Source organism: Macaca mulatta, chromosome 9 (genome assembly GCF_049350105.2).
Source record: "Macaca mulatta isolate MMU2019108-1 chromosome 9, T2T-MMU8v2.0, whole genome shotgun sequence".
NCBI lineage: Eukaryota > Metazoa > Chordata > Mammalia > Primates > Cercopithecidae > Macaca > Macaca mulatta.
This window is the reverse complement of record NC_133414.1, coordinates 87569522-87587471: the sequence shown is the minus strand read 5'-3', so window position 1 is coordinate 87587471 and position 17950 is coordinate 87569522. Positions and strand designations below refer to the sequence as shown.

Here is a 17950-nt window from a genome sequence, read left to right as displayed (position 1 = left end):
TCAACAAACTCCAAGCAGCATAAATAAACTCTACACCTAATTATACCACGGTAAAATTTTAGAAAACCAAAGGCAAAAAGGAATAAAAAGATTACACTCATAGTGGTGACACACTGGCAAATTATTTACAATATTTGTAATAAAATAATAGAAGCCAAAAATATTGGAATTATATCTTCGATATTCAACAAGACAAAATTAAAAATGCAGAATTAAGAAAATCTTCAATAATGAGGCAAAATAAAGCCACCTCCAGATAAACAAAAAGAGCAAGAAGTTTGATATCAGCATAACACACTAAAAGAAATTCTAGGGCTTATACTTCAAGCAGAAGGAAAAGTATCCCGGATGCAAGGCATAAGATACAAGTAGTCATAGAAACATGTAGGTAAATCTAAGTAAGTATTAAATCTATAAAATATCTTGCTAAAAAAAAAAAAAAGAATTACAATATGTAACAATAGCACATAGGTTAGGGAAAAAAGAGTTTAACTGTTCTAAAGTCCTTGTATTGTCTGAGAAAAGCACAAAACTATCTATTAAGTTTAGTTTTTAATAAGTACGATTAATAAAATTTTTAGGGGTAAATTCTAAAAAATCAGAAAAAGGATGTATAACTTTAATTCAAACAAGGAAAAATTGCCTTAAAAGGCAAGAAAAAAATAACCATGGAATAGGGGAGACAAATAGAAAACATAGGTTATCATAGACTTAAACCCAAATATACAGCTATTTGATATTAAATACAAAAGGACTAAAAGCTTCAGTAAAAAAAAGAATGTCAAATTAGAGAAAAATTAAAATCCAATATAATGCTGTTTGAAGAGGCATGTTTGTAACATAAAAATAAGTACAGTTTTGAGGTAAAAGAAGAAAATAGAATTAAACAGTTACATGAATCAAATAACAAAGGTTCAAATTATATACAGCAAAAATAGATGTAACTATGGGTAAAAAAATCCACAATCACAGAATGAGATTTTATCACACCTCTTGTAGTAATATAGAGTATATAGACTACAATCATTACTCCTAACAAATAATTAACAAATATGGAACACATTGGTGAATAAAACTGACTAATCTGTTACAAGAATGAGAATTAAAAAACAGAGATGGTACAGAAAGCAAGTATCAGGAATAGAAAAGAGGGAACAACGTTACAGAGGCTGCAGAAAATTAATAGATATAAGGACATTATAGAAAATTTAATGCCTATAAATCTCAAAGTTTAGATCAAATGGGTAGGTATCTATAAAAACATAACTTATTGAAACTGACCCAAGAAATAGAAAAGTGAAGAACCCTATAACTATTAAAAATAATTAAATCAGTCTAAGAGATAAATACGTATTATCATACAATGAGATACTATAAGTAATGAAAAGCATACATACTGAATGATGAACCAAAAGCAAATTACCAAGACAACATGATTCCATACCAAAGTTCAAATTAGGCAAAATTATATTATTTAGGGAAGCACACAAAGATGGTATTAATAAAACCATAAAGAAAAACAAGGAAGTATATACCATAAAAATGGAGACATATGTACACCTAGGGTAACTGAGGGAAAGGAGTGGTAGTAATGTTCTGTTTCTTGATATGTTCTATTTCTTGAGACAGGGTCTTGCTCTGTAGCCCAGGCTGGAGAACAGTGGCACAATCATACCTTGCTGCAGCCTTGAACTTCAGGGGTCAGGCAATCCTCCTACCTCAGTATCCTGAGTAGCTGGGATTACATGCACGCATGACCATGGCCAGCTAATTTTTTTTTTATTTTTGTAGAGATAGGGTCTCACTATGTTACCCAGGCAGGTCTCAAACTCCTTGGCTCAAGTGATCCTCCCATCTCATCCTCCCAAAGAACTGGGATTACAGGCAAGAGCCACCACACCTAGCTTCCTAATTATTTTTTAAACTATATATTTACATTTCATGAACTTTTCCATATTTTTAACATAATTTCTCATTGTGAAACAAAAAAATATTGGTATAACATTATCAACCTTATCAGTACAGAGCCATAATCCTTACAACAGTAAGTATAATTAGGACATTTACCACATATTTTTATTTATTTGCTTGGAGAAAATGAACAAAAGTCAATAACCCAAATCATATTTCCAAACTGCCTTACCAGCACTGCTCCATATTTTTCATCACGAGTAAAATAACCTGGGAGAGTGGCAAGTGCTCATGCTAAGTTTTACCAATCGTCTTAATGACCTAACCCCCTTCTTCAGTTTCCTATATCTTTATTTATTTAAACTATAACTACCACTACCATCCAAAGAGAAAAAGGTTAAGGAACCCTACTTTCTCTTTCTTACATTCTCTGCTTCCTACTAACAGAAAGGCTGGCTTCCTTGATTTCAAATTTCAAAATAAGTCAGGTATTTAATTTCCAGCTAGAAAGTGGTGAAGTCATAAATTCCAAGTCAAAAACAAGGATTGAGCATACCCGAGACCTTTCTTTTCCCACTAAGCCTTGCAAACAAATCTCAGCGTAGAGAAAGGAAAATAAACTTTTCTCCTTTGGGGAAGAAGGGCATATATATTTGAAAGCACCAACAGAATCACTCATGTCTCCATTATTTAAGCCGATATTCACTTGAGGGGAACATACTATAATTAGAAATATAGGCAGAATATATGTAATAAGTAAAATATATACTATACTTACCATTTCCATTAATAGACAGATTATGGGTCTTGAAACTATCCTCAGCACTTTCCAAGGTTAGGGTAGTGTGAGCTAGCAAATTATACTTTACACCACTAATAGTAAGAAAGAAGACATGTTTTAAGTATTTTTGTATTTCTACTACTACACAAAATATTTGTATGTTCAACAACAAATAATAACCTGATTTAAAGATAAGCAAAGGACTTGAATAGACCTTTCCTCAAAGAGAGAACAAGATCCAGCATTACATTCTGATGCACTACATTTCTCTAAAGACAGAAATGTCTATTTCTCTTTTGTTGACAAATGATCAACAAAACATAAAAAGATGCTCAGTATCATTAGTCACTGGGGAAACGGAAATCAAAACCACAATGAGATATCACTTCATATTCATTAAGATTAGTAAAACAGACAGAAAAAACCAGCAACACGTTAGCTGGTATGTGGATAAACTAGAACCTTTGTACATTGCTGGTGGGAATGTAAAATGATACAACCTCCGTGGAAAACATTTTGGTGGTTCCTCAAAAAATAAGAAATAAAATTACTGATCCAGCAATTCTACTCTGATATACACCCAAAAGAACTGAGAGCAGAGACTCAGATATTTATACACCCATGTTCACAGCAACATTATTCACAATAGCCTAAAGGTAGAAGAAATCCAAGTGTCTATCCAGGGATGAAGGGATCAGCAAAATGTGGGGTGTGTGTTTGTGTGTGTGTATATACACATACATATACATAATGGAATATTATTCAGCCTTAAAAAAGAAGAAAATTCTGACATACTACAACATGGATGAATCTTGAAGACATTACGCTAAGTGAAATAAGCCAGTCACAGAAGGACAAACACTATATGATTTCACTTATAGGAGGTACCTAGCGTAGTGAAATTCATAGAGATGGAATCTAGAATGGTGGCTGCCAGGAGGAAAGAATAAGGAAATTAGTGTAGGGTAGGTGCAGAATTTCAGCATGAGCAGATGAAAAACTTCTGGAGATGGAGGGCGGTGATGGTTGTACAATGTGAATATACTTAATGCCTCTGAATGTATACTCAAGAATGCTTTACCACAAAAAAAATTTAGATAGTACGGATGACATTTTTTGATGATACAAGTTATTGATTTAGCAAGTTTATCTCTATATTTTGTCAATAAAAACCTGCAAATTATTTGTTTTAATTCACACAAATGTTTCTCTGAAGGGTCCCCGTTCATTTTTTTTTTTTTTTTTTTGACTCACTGCAAGCTCCGCCTCCCGGGTTCACGCCATTCTCCTGCCTCAGCCTCCCAAGTAGCTGGGACTACAGGCGCCCGCCACCATGCCCGGCTAATTTTTTGTATTTTTAGTAGAGACTGGGTTTCACCCTGTTAGCCAGGATGGTCTTGATCTCCTGACCTCGTGATCTGCCCACCTCAGCCTCCCAAGTGCTGGGATTACAGGCGTGAGCCATCGGGGTCCCCATTCATTTAATAAATATTTACTGAACACTTAAAATGTGCCAAGTCCAATGCTAGGTGATGGGCATTCAATGGTAAACAAGATCCAGCATTACATTCTGATGCAGCCAGAATGAAAAAAAAGGTAGGCATAGGAATAAACCAAATACCAGCATTTACAAGTTGGAATGCAACTTTTTCTATGAAAGAAACAAAGGAGATGAGAAAACTGAGGACCTGTGGTAGGTAGGTGAACTGGGGAAGGATTTTCTGAGGAGGTAACAGTTATCCAGTCATAAAAGAATCTAGCCAAGCAAAGAATGCGGGAAAATATTCCAAGCAGAGTGAGTATGTGCAAAGGGAGGGCTGAAGGAAAACCAGTGTGGCTGGTGCACAACAGGCAAGCAGCAAGCATGGTGCAATGCAAGGCTGGAAATACAGGGAGTGATGAGCTCACCTGGAGGCTCTGTGAGCCCTGGAAGAGGGGTGGATTTAATTCTTAGCAGGAAAGTTGATAAAAAGTGGAATGATAGGGTCTGATTTACATTAATTTCCCAGGGACAAAGGCTGTCTTCTTGACCAAACTCCAGCCACACTCCTCTGAGTCCTTTTCTCAACTAGGCCTCAACCTGGCCCTCTAAGGACCTGAACAAACACTAGCATTGTTTTTTGCAGCTCAAAGTTGCATCCCTAAGATGTCTTCTTAAAGTGCCTGCCTGAGAAAACTCAAGGCTGACAAAAGAACTTATTGTTTGTTCCAGCCAAGAGCTGAAAACAGTGCCTTTGTCTTTCAGTCTCTGTGGGAGGGGAGGAGACTAATTTTGATAAATACCAGCTAGAACACCCAGGTGGGTTCCACATGGACCAATCCCCCCTTCCCACTATCTGGAACTTTTCACTTAGCTAACTCTGGGCCTGACTCAACCTCTCCCAATTTCCTCATTCTCCCTTTAAAATGCCCAGTCGCCTCTACACAAATCAAAGTTGAGTGCAGTTCATGTGTGACTCTTCTTACTGTAATAGCATATTACTGATTCAAATCTGTCCTTACCACTTTAATTAGCATCCAGCTTTGTTTATTTTTCACAGAATGAATCTCCTTCTTCTGGTTATCTACATCAGAGATTTGAGGGTTTTATCTATAGTGTGAGGACATGGAGGACTTCATTACACTCATTCCATTTTTTTCCATTATAGTTCCCTTTGTGGTACTTATGTTAAAATAGCACTCTTACCAAAACACCTAGAATTTCTCATGATGAATTTCATACTCTGGCACTTCGTGGTGATAAAAAGTGAATTTATGTTCAGTAACAACTGTATTTTCTTTTTTTTTTCTTTTTTTTTTTTTTTTTGAGACGGAGTCTCGCTGTGTCACCCAGGCTGGAGTGCAGTGGCGCGATCTTGGCTCACTGCAAGCTCCGCCTCCCAGGTTCATGCCATTCTTCTGCCTCAGCTTCCTGAGTAGCTGGGACTACAGGCACCTGCCACCACACCTGCCTAATTTTTCGTATTTTTAGTAGAGATGGGGTTTCACCATGTTAGCCAGAATGGTCTTGATCTCCTGACCTCGTGATCCGCCCGCCTTGGCCTCCCAAAGTGCTGGGATTACAGGAGTGAGCCACCATGCCCAGCAACAACTGTATTTTGTATGCTAGTAATCCTAACTTTTTTCATGATTTTCTTGATTTTATTTTATTTTTCAAATCAGTAAAATCTCAAAACATCAATGAGTATATTAAAAGAGAGAGAGAGACAAAGAGAGATATAGAAGACTGTGGTGTCTGATGGGAATTTATATTAATTGTGCTAGGTGTTAGGTTTCATAAACCTCCTTTGTTTCTTACTAAATCTTTAATAAGATCTCTGTATTACAAAGAAAAAATATGCATACACTTACAATGTATGCATGCACTTCAATAAATAACAGCATACTCCATAAAATACTACTCCCTGGGAGAATGCCTCTTGGCTTTTACTATATAGTCATTACAGACCAAAGATGACTCTCTATACCCAGTGTTTTCGGTCAATGTTTATATAAGAAAATTTATGTTTCTGTCTCCATATTTCAACATAACATTTTAAACAAAATAATGCATGAGTATATTTTTGAGTTACAGTTCTGAACTGGTATAATGTCAGACTCACACTTAGGCTTTTCAAAAGTTCACTATGTATCAACAAATCTTTACTGCTGCTAGAACTAAGAGAGGGACAAGTGGCCATTCTCTGCTATTATTCACTTATTCTGAACAAGTTTCTACAGTGTCTTTCACAGTAAGCTTTTATTTTCCCCTATTGTTCACAAAATGAATCCCAAAAAAGTTGAAGTATTAAAACTGTGGAGAAAGAACCAAAGTAGGCTGGGCATGGTGGCTCACGCCTATAATCCCAGAACTTTGGGAGGTTGAGGCAGGAGAATCGCTTGAACTCGGGAGGTGGAGTCTGCAGTGAGCCAAGATCGTGCCACTGCACCACAGCCTGAGTGACAGAAAGAGATCCTGTCTCAAAAATAAATAAATAAAAAGCAATCTAAGTAATTGAGAACAGCAACTACAATGGAAGAGCAAATGTGATTACACACGAACTGCCCACTAACGTTCATATTAGTTGTTTGGTTATCAGGGTTCAATATGTTAAGCATTATCCCAACATAATAATTTGTCCCTGATAAATGAGTTTTATGGAACTATATTTTAGAAAACTAAACAGGAGTTTTAAATTGATAACACATTATAATGTTTCCCACTTAAAATAATGGGAAGTAGACTCCCTGTGAGCACTTTAGGGCAGAATATGTTGTTTTCAAGAAAAGATTATTGACAATAAGTGGGGTTTGCCTGCATTTGCCAGGCACTGTTCCAGGTGTTAAAACTACAATAATCAACGAAATGGGGGAGGAGAATGTATAAATATGTAAACATACATTTATATATTTATCTACTTTTCCTGTCTTATACAGGAAGAAAAATAGATAGAAAAATATATATCAGGCCCATGAAGCTAAGTAAAGTATGGAGAAGGGATTAAGGTGAGGGGAGACTGCTATTTCAGATGGCCCACGGAAAAGAAGGCCTATCTGCAAAAGTAACACTTGAGTGAAAATCTGTAAGGAAGAAAGGAGCCATAAGAAGAACAGAAGGAAGAGTATTTCAGGTAGAGGACAATACATATAAAGGCTAAGGTGAGTACATGCTAGGTGTGTTTGACAAACAAGGAGGACAGTGTGACTGGAGTAGTGAAGGAGGCAGAGTGATTTGAGATGTCCAAAAGGTAAGTAGGGGGCAGACAGACAGTCAATACCACAGTCCTGGTGGGGCATGGTAAGGAACAGTGGATTTGGAGTGAAATGTGCAGCAAATGGTAGGTTCCCAGCAGAGTCATGTACCATGATCTGACTTGTATCAAAATTAAATGATCCCTCTGGCTGCTGTGTGGAGAACAGACTACAGAGGCCAGGAGTGAAAAATGGAGACATCGACTAAAAGGCTACTGAAACTGACCAGGCGAGAGCTGTTGCAGGCCTGGAACAGAATGGTGGTGGTGGGGTGGTGAGAAGTGGTTCAGATTCCTGATACATTCTCTAAGTTTCAGTGCAAAGACAGGATGTGAAAGCAAGGAAAGAATTAAAGACATCTCCAAGGCTTCTGGTCCAAGCAACCAGAAAAATGGAATTGTTATTAACTGAAATGAGGCTGACTGAGAGAGAAACAGATACAGGAGGTAAGAATTCAGTTTGGGGCAAGTACGTTTGAGACTGTTTTTGATATCTAGATCATTATTTGAGATTGTTTTCAGTATCTAGATGCAGCCAGGCAACTGGATATATGAGTCTGGAGTTAGAAGAGGAATAGGTATTGGAGATATAAATTTGGGAGTTATCAGTATATACATGAAATTTAATGAAAGTTAGTTAGGTGAAATCCAAGGACCAAATACTGGGACATGAGCACTCCATTAAATGAAGAGCAATGAACAAAGGAGACAGGCAATGAATAAATGGTTACTGAGGTCGAAGAAAAATCAAGAAAGTGTCATTCTAGACGGCATATAAAAATAGTATTTCAAGGAGAGTGATCAATTGTGTTAATACCAAAAGGTCCAGGAAACTGACAATCAAATGTTGCAACATTAGATCACTGTTGACCCTGACAAGAGTAGTTTCTGTAGGACGGGATGGAGGTAACATGAGGTAAGCCAAATGAAATGGTTCAACAGAGAATGGCAGAAGAGGAAGTGGAGATAGGAATATAAAAAATTATTTTCCAAGAAGGATAGTTAAGAAATTGAAAGTATTTCAGCATGTTTATAAGTATACAGAAATGATGCTGTACAAAAGGGGAGGAAACATACAGGAGCCTACTGTGAGTGAGAAGATGGGATCTAGTGCACGAGTAGACAGGCCTTAGATGAAGTGAAGGCAGGTCACAAGAAAGGAAACAGCAAACGCTGAGGCAGATGTGGGTAGGCTGGCAGATTTGGAGGATGGAGCATATTTAAGTTCTCTCCCAATTACTTCAGTAGTATCAATGATGTATGAAACAAAGTCATCAGCTATGAATAAGGGGCAGAGAGAAGATATTGGCGGTTAGAGAGAAGACATGTGAAATACTTACCTTGAAGAGAGGTAAAGTAGAAGACTGTAGAAACAGAATTGCTCAGTCATACTGAGAACCCACTTAAGGTTAGGGATTATGTATCTCAAGTAAGACCAGGAAGTATAACTGTGTTTTTCTCTTGCTTCTTCATCTATTCCTCAAGAGTACGAGTGCAAAGGAGCTCAAAGTAGGAGTTAACCAAGGTTGGAGTTTTTCCAAGGAAAGTATGACAACAGAGATGCTAGGAAAGGATAAAACAGTAAATTATGTATTCTAAACTGGAGTCAGAGTACTGAAGGGAAGAACCTGGAAATGTGGGAGATGGTGAAGAGAGTGGGATACCTACTACAAAGATTACAGAGGACATGCAATTACTAGTAATGACAAGATCTAGAATGCAATCACGAGGTAGATGGCTGAAATTGAAAGAGGACAAAATTACTGGGGCAAGGTCATGAAACCCAGAGGTCAAGGTATTACATGGGCTAATACTTGTATTATTCTTAACACATGTATGTTAAATCTATCAAGAAAAATATCTGAAATGGTAGGATACAGAAAGAAAGAGAATGAAGACACTTTTGGGTTTTATTTTGAGGACCAACACTGTAATTTATTCTCATTGACCACTAAAAAAATTGGAGTAGTCTTCACGTTAGGAAGAGTCATTTCAATATACTGTAGAATGTTAAACACTGCTACTAGTGTGCACAGGAAGGAACTATGTTATTCACTGCATCTGTACTGGGTGCACTGAAGAGATGGCATGTTTAGAAGGCAATTTGTGTGGCAGAATTGACTAAAAGTATGTGATAACCAAACTATATGTTTAAATTTTTTTCTTGGGCCTTAAGAAATGATTGTGACTGAGACATCTTTTAACTACTTTAAGGTTAATATGTAAGACATTTACCTCTATTTCCAATGAGTGACACATAACAACATGAAAAAAATTATTGATAGCCTCCTCTAAAAACAGTTAAACTATGATATAGCCAAATAACAGATAATGTGGCCATCAAAATAATTATGTAAAGACTGGAATAAATTCTGAAGAAAGTTGAATGTGCAGTATAATTATTATGTAAATATCCCCAAAAGCTAGACATTTAAAAACCTGAAAGTAAAATATCAGCTCAAACTGATAAGAAGTATTTGGTTTAGAGTAAACTATGACTAACTTTTTTTCCTTCTAGGTTCTATTTCCAAGTTTCTATTATTCTTTTTTTCTTTTTGTATTTTGAGACGGAGTCTCGCTCTTGTTGCCCAGGCTGCAGTGCAATGGCACGATCTCGGCTCACTGCAACCTCCACCTCCTGGGTTCAAGTGATTCTCCTGCATCAGCCTCCCAAGTAGCTGGGATTACAGGTGCTCGCCACCATGCCTGGTTAATTTTTTGTATTTTTTTTTCTAGTAGAGACAGAGTTTCACCACGTTGGCCAGGCTGGTCTCGAACTCCTGACCTCAGGTGATCCACCCACCTCAGCCTCCCAAATTGCTGAGATTACAGGCATGAGTGAATGCACTGGGCCTATTATTTTTCTAACAAAATGATTAATGTGGTTAAGTGGTAACAGGATGAAAACCACCCCTAGGAATCAACTGCATGCAAAGCATTGTCATACTTCATCTCTATGTGCAGTTTAAGGCACTTTGACAAGCAACATCTTTTTTAAGGTTCAAAAAAACTACTAGAGATAGGCAGGGCAGATATTTTGTTCCACATTTTCAGATGAAGAAACTGATGTTCAGAGAAGGTAACTGACTTGCCTGTAGCTAGCAAGAGGTATACTGGAAAGAGAGCCCCAGTGTATCATATTGGCTTTGTAACTCATTAAGAAATAGTTTAAGATACTTTTTCTTTTAAAACAAATAGTGACCACATTTTACTAAACTGGAAGAATTTTGAGTGCAGGGATCTATTAACCTTTGAATTTAACAAATGACATGACTGCTGGATAATCATTTCTACAATGATTTAATTAATTATGTACAATAGTTGAGTAACTCCTTAGTTACGTTTACAAACTGTATTATCTGTCACATCACCAAATCTTTAAGTCTAGTTCCTCAAAACATAAATAATCCATGTATTCTGAACAAGTGTTAGGATACAGGTTTCATAAGTTTAATCATATTTAAAATGTAGTATTAGTGGCTTATTTTTAAGAAACAATACATCTTTTGTCAAGTAAATAATCACTCTGAAGTTTACCAGTTTTCACAAGATGATTGTTTAGAATGATGTATAGTTAAAGAATAATGTACTAAATAGTTATCAAGGAGCATAAAATAGTTAATTCAGCTATTAGATGCACTGGGAAAGTCTGGCTAAAGGAATTTTAGTAAGCTAAAGTCCACAATAAAATGAATAAATGAATCTTATCAGGGAGCATACTAAAAATTACCAAAAATGTTCACTGTCTTCTTTCAGATCAAACAATACTTTACGGTATTCCAAGTTGCTTCATTTTTAAAACATGACTAACTACAATGCCAGTGCTTCCAAAACCAACAGTGACCTCACTTTTAAAACATTCTTGTCAGGATAACATTTTCTTTCTAAAACATTACACTCATTCCTTTTAGCCAACCCTAATATTGAGTTCCCAAAAGTTTAATCAGCTACTTTTTTTTTCTATCAAATAGGCCAATTGTTACAACATTTTTTTGGAGGAAGGGGAATGTTATGAAAAAAAAATGGCTGCTTTAAATGGTAGTCTAAAAAATGCACTCTTGTCAGGAAGAACGGCTATATTTGGTCACATGTCATATTACTAGGGAAAATTTTATCATTTTATATGTGTCCATTTTGGTTAAAGACTAAAATCTGTATTAGAAATCTTCGCACTGACCTAGATCACTTAACTACACAAGATGATCTCCTTACGCATTCTGAATTTTAAACTCCTACCACGGTGCTGAAGTGGTCCAGTTAAGGAAGCATCAGGTAAGAGTAGTCCTGGGCTATGAGTTCACCTAGCAGACTCTAGGGTCATACTACAGTATCAACAGAATGCTGGTATTAGAAGGCCATGATTTGTGAAATGCTGTAAAAGGTTTTATTTTATCTTTTAACCAACTTTAATGGTATCAAATAAACAAATGGCATGCAAGTTTCAAGGGGGAAATGTTCATAAAGAAAATTAGTGTTTGGATTCAAAAATAAACCAAATAGAATGAAAAATTCTGAACAGGAAAATAGATACTCCAAGATAAATATGCCTGTCTAGTAAAAAGAACTTAATGCACAAAAAATTTATTCTCAAAAATTCCTCTAGGCTTCAAAAAGAAATATAGATTAAATATGGTTTTCTTTTCTCTCTCTCTCTCTGTCTCTCTCTGTCTCTCTCTCGTGGCATGATCACACAGCTCACTGTAGCCTCAACCTCCCAGGCTCGGGTGATCCTCCTACTTCAGCCTCCTGGGTAGTTGGGACTAGACCTGGGCTGGTTTTTTGTATTTTTACTAGAGAAGGGTTTCACCCTGGTGCCCAGACTGGTCACGAACTCTGGGGCAATCTGCCTGCCTCAGCCTCCCAAAGTGTTGGGATTACAGGTATGAGCCACCGCCCCAGGCCTTAAATATAGTTTCTAACATCATTTAAATGATCTCCTATAAAATTATAAACATAGTTTAAATGAAAACATGTGGCTACATTTTATAATCCTATGTCAAGTTTCTAAACCGTGAAGTTTTACCGTGAGTTTAAAAAAAAAAAAAGGCCTAGAAAAAGCACTGGTCTGGGGACAGTAAAAACAGTACCCATAATGGTAACAGAGCTTACTATAAAATGCTTCCTTTACAAACCAAATCCATGAATTATCTTATTAAATCTCATAATTATCCTATGGAGTTGAGATATTATTATTTATTATTATTACAGAAGGAAAAACAAAAACTCAGAGAGTAAATTAATCTCTCTTGGGTGACAGAAGTAATAAATTACAGAAATTAAAAATTGAGTATTCGTGGCCATACAATGAAGTTTTAAACTATTTTGGAAGTACATTCACTGTTTTTACATGCTGTAAAGGTGCATGAAACTCCAGAAATGTTTCTGAAAAGCTTTCTAAAAAGAAATGATTATATATGAACATCTTTGCCTTTCATATGAGAAAGTAAGGGAAAAAATGTAACTTTTCTATCATATAGTGCAGTTGGATAAGAGACACTACTGGTCCTGTCATTTTTAAAATAGGAGTTTTGCTACTTAAAAAATGTAAAAATTATTGAACTGGGTAATTATCTCTAAGGTCTCTTTCTGCACTAAAACCTGTTTAAACCTAGAAATAGAATTGTTTATCTAATAATCAAAAAGAATTAATTCCACCACCTAATGACTGAATTAAAGTACCTTCCAGCAAATCCTTGATATAATATTAATGCAGAAAAGTTTTAAAGATGGTCTAAGATCTAAGAGAAGAAAATGGAAGGTCTCTTGCCTCCTTTTAAATGACATTTATATTGGAAAGACATCTTCTATGACTGTTTTTCAGAATGTGGACTGGGACTGATTCATGGGTCATGAAATCAATTTAATGATTTACAAACAGCATTAAAAAAACTGAAAGCAACAGAATAAGAAAATGCCTGATAATTACATTGTAAATAGTAAGGGTTAATAATTACTTCATAAAATCTATCTGCTTACATAACTGTGCACTCAGTCATGATTTAAAATGTATTTTTTTAGCATAAGCATCAATCCAAAGAGATTGAAAGACACTATGCTAGAGTGCCAAAGTATATTTTGCATGTAATACATCTCACATGAAAAGAGTAATTTAATTAAATTTTGATGACTGGCGTTTCCAGGATCTATACCTCAAATATTTTGCTTTTTATAATACAGTAAAATTACTGACATACTGAAGAGCCAACTCTACGAAACATGCAAAGAAATTCTAGGAATGCAGCTTGATCAACAGTGTTCCAAAGAAACATCAACAGAAAACTATTTGTGAAGAAACAAATACAATGTTTAAAGAAGGTATCTGAAGGAAACCACGCTCCTTGGAGAAATGGTGATTCCAAGTCTTGGCAGAAAAATACAAGGTGAAAGGGGAACATCTTACTGTGTCAGAAAGCAAAAAAGCTATCAAAGATTAGGTTGTCTCAAAGGATGTAGAAGTCAGTTTAACGGTTTCCCACTGATCAAAGATGAACAACTTGGGCATCAAAGAGAATAGCAGATTGAAACACAAACATTATAAAAATTCAAGGCTGGGTGTGGTGGCCTCACACCTGTAATCCCAGCACTTTGGGAAGCTGAGGCAAGCGAATGATTGCTTGAGCCCAGGAGGCTGAGATCAGCCTGAGCAATGTGGTGAAACACTATCTCTACAAGAAAAATACAAAAATTAGCCACCAGGCGCAGCACCATGTGCCGGTAGTCCTAGCTACTCAGGAGGCTAAGGCTGCAGTGAGCTGAGAGCTCCACTGCGCTCCAGACTGGGTAACAGATCCAGACTTGTCTTTAAAAAAAAAAAAAAAGAAAAGAAAAGAAAATGCAAGAGTTCAAATAAAACAACACTGATCACCTCCATGATTGCTACGGTTTCAACTTAATATTCTAAAATCTAGTAAACAGAAGAATCAGGCATTTTTTTTCTTCCCTTTCCTCCACCAATGTTATTGTAGTTGTATCCAGAGAGTTTACAAGGACACGTTCTTTGCAAGAATTCCAGTTTGGAAGAAAAATGCAGGACAGATATATAAAGTCACCAAATTATAATCCATAATAATAAATGATGAGCCTTGACTGTTAAAAACCATTAGATAAAAGACTGATAGAGAACTTTATACCTGATAGGTTAGGCTGGCAACACCTAAACCCACTGATCAATTTTAACATTACTGAAAGTGGGACAAAGCCTCCTACTAGAAGCTAGTAGGAAGTACATCTAATAATATGAATAGTATTCCCCTAAAAGAGAACTGAACCTAATCAGTCCTCTAGATCTAACTGCGAGGTTATAGGAAATACAAGGGCCAGAAAAAAATGTAAAAAAAGACCACAAAGATGAAATCAACTAAATTCAAAATATGGAAAATTCTACAAGACCTAGTCTCTTCAATAAATAATGACAAGAAAAAAATAGGACAGGAAATTGTAGTAGGTTAAAAGAAACTTAAAAGATTCACTTTAATGTAATATTGTAGACCTTGTTTGGATTCCGATTTGAACAAATCAAAACAGGATTTTTTTTCCAATATTGGGCAATATGAATATAGACTGGATATAAAGGACTTATTTTTTTTTAGTTAAGTATGATAATAATCATGTGGTTTTGTTAAAAAGAGATAAAATATTTTCCATAAGAATAAAGCATGACATACATAGAGCAATTTAATTAGTAGATTAATAGGTAAAGAAATACCTTGACATGCACATAGTTCCTTTCCAACAACATTTCATTTTTTTGGTAGATACAAGCTAAACATCTCTACTCTGAAAATCTGAAATGCTCAAAAATCTGAAATTTTTGAATGCCTAAATGACACCACAAGTGGAAAATTCTACACCTGACTTCATGTGATGTTTGAAGTCAAAACTTTGTTTTATGCATAAAGTTATTAAAAATATCATGGAAAATTACCTTTAGGCTATAAGGTATGTGTATGTGTATGTATGTATATATATGTGTGTGTATATATATATAATGTTTAGTCCTGGGTGCCATCCCCAAGTTATCTAATTATGTATATGCAAATATTCCAAAATCTGAAAAAGTCCAAATCTAAAACACTTCTGGCGTGAAGGCTTTCAGATAAGGGATATTCAACTTGCATTAGAATTCCAAATCACTAAAAACACTCTCAACCAACGTCCTACCTTTTAAGGAGGGTATTAAGGATACCTCAGTTGAGTAAATGTCAAATAACTAAGTTTTGTTTTTGTTTCATGATGTTTTTCCATTTATAAAGTAAACATACACTTCACATATAATACTTTAAAATATCAAAAATGTATAATTATGTCACCATAAATACAGTATTAAAAACTTACAAAACAGCAGGGCTGAGGAGCAAGCACGTTTCATGATCCTCTTCTTGAAGCACTGAACTTATTTTCTTTCCTGTAGCTTTACTTATAGATGTCTTGAGTTTCTTAGCTAGCTTTCTTGGTGTGTTGGTTATAGAAGATTCTTCTGTACAGCAACTATATACTTCCACCTTTATCTGAAAGTCTGGCCCTGCTTCATTACTAAAAACAAGGGCATTCATAATGTTAGAAATTTAACTCAGTAGAAAATAAAATTACAACATTCTTTTATGTTTATGTAACATTTAAAATCAGCATTTGACATCAGGAAAATGCAAATTAAAACCACTATGAGATACTACTTCACACCCATAAGGATGGATATTATCAAAAAGGCATGAGATAAATGTTGACGAGGGTATGGAGAAAAGGGAACCCTAGTACACTGTTGGTGGAGTCATTATGGAAAGCAGTATAGAGGTTCCTAAAGAAATTAAAAATGGAACTACTACATGATCCAGCAGTCCTTATTCTGGGTTTATACTCGAAGGAGATAAAATCATTACCTTGTGAAATTATCTGCACTCACCTGTTCATTGCAGCATTATTCACAATAGCCAAGATACTGAAGAAACTATAAGAATGCACCATTATTCACAATCACCAAGATATGTCCACCAACGGTAAAACAGATAAAGAAAATAAAGTATGTGTGTATACACACACAACAGACAACCATTCTGCCTTAAAAAAGGAGATCTTGCCATTTGCTACAACATGGATGAACTTGGAGGATATTAAGTCAAATAAGTCAAGCATAGAAATAAAAATATTGTATGATCTCAATTATATGTGGAATATTTTTTAAAAAGAGCTCAAAACCATAGAAATAGAGAATAAAACAGTGGTTACCATGGGCAAGGATTGGGGGAGAGTAAATGGGGAGATGTAGGTCAAAGGACACAAAATAGCAGATATGGAGGATGAACAAGTTTAGAGATACAATGTACTGTAACAACATGAGGACGAATGTTAATAAAATTGTGTTAGAGAGTTTTGTTATATAGATTTTAGCTGCTCTTGTCACAAAAAAGTAACTATGTGAGATGACAGATGTTAATCTGTTTGATTATAGTAACATTTTACTATTTATATGTATCCTGTAACATCGTGTTATAAACCTCAAATATACACAATAAACTTTCTTTTTAAAATAAAGAAAAGACTGCAGGGGAGCCAAGAGAAGATTGCAGAATCTCCTCAATTAAGTGCAAGGTTTATGGGGGGGAAAGTAAGAATTTGGAATAAGTTTATGTTAAAATACGTTAATGAGACAGAATCTCTCAGTGTTTACTTGGCATCTAAATGGCCTGAGAGACTTACTGCAACTTTCAGAGATATCAGCTTCAAAACTATGGCAATCTTAATTCAGTTTAACCAATATATACATAGGGATGTTAAAGAAAGAATAAAATACCCTGGTCATTTTGTTGCCAATACTATTTCCCCTTGTCATTCCTTTAATACATTTTTAAGGTATTTATAAGTGTAATTTTTTGAAATGACTGTTCTTCCAAAAAAAATCTGCTAAACCTTTAGTTTTCATTTCTTCTTTATAAAGAGTCACTTATAGTGCACTCTTCACTGTGTCCCCTGACCCGCCCCGACTTTTGCACCTAATAACTATAAATAACATTTTACTATCTGGTTATATAGGGGAAAATATATACTTCAAAGCATGAACTCCTGAGAATGGCTGCTGTCTGGGTGATCTTTGTGTTCTTAATCTAGTATTGTGCCTGGAATGTAGAAAGTACTAGATATATATTTATTAAATCAATATACAAAATTCTGCAATTTTAGCAAAAGTTAAGATTGGCTTTGCCCTTCTTCAGACACAATGAACTACCTTTAGCATTAAAGACTGTGGTAGTGTTACTAACAATAAAATATACTTAAGACTGCAAAAGAGGTCCATCAGCAGCAGATGTTACTTGCAGATGGAAGATCCATCAGTTTCAGAGATTTAAAAAATGGAGCACAGACTTTTAAAGATAGAAATGGCCAATCTATAGTTTGAATAAATCCCAGGAATAACTTCCAGCTATTTTTATAGTTTATTATTTGGCAACTTTTAAACATACAGTATTCCTGGTAATGACTAAAAAAGTCAGTATTTAGAGAAAAACCAGAGATTCATAAATATTGAATACTTATT

The 17950-nt window shown here is 35.4% G+C and overlaps 1 protein-coding gene across 1 annotated transcript in view; it reads right to left on the bottom strand.

Moving 5' to 3' along the window:
- RTKN2 (rhotekin 2) overlaps positions 1-17950 on the bottom strand; it is a 79717-nt gene that overhangs the window by 24912 nt on the left and 36855 nt on the right. The window contains exons 6-7 of the mRNA XM_015147537.3: positions 15757-15954; positions 2690-2784 (exon numbers count right to left, since the gene is read on the bottom strand). Of these exons, the coding sequence (XP_015003023.3) occupies positions 2690-2784; positions 15757-15954 (293 nt within the window). The remainder of the gene's footprint in view (positions 1-2689; positions 2785-15756; positions 15955-17950) is intronic.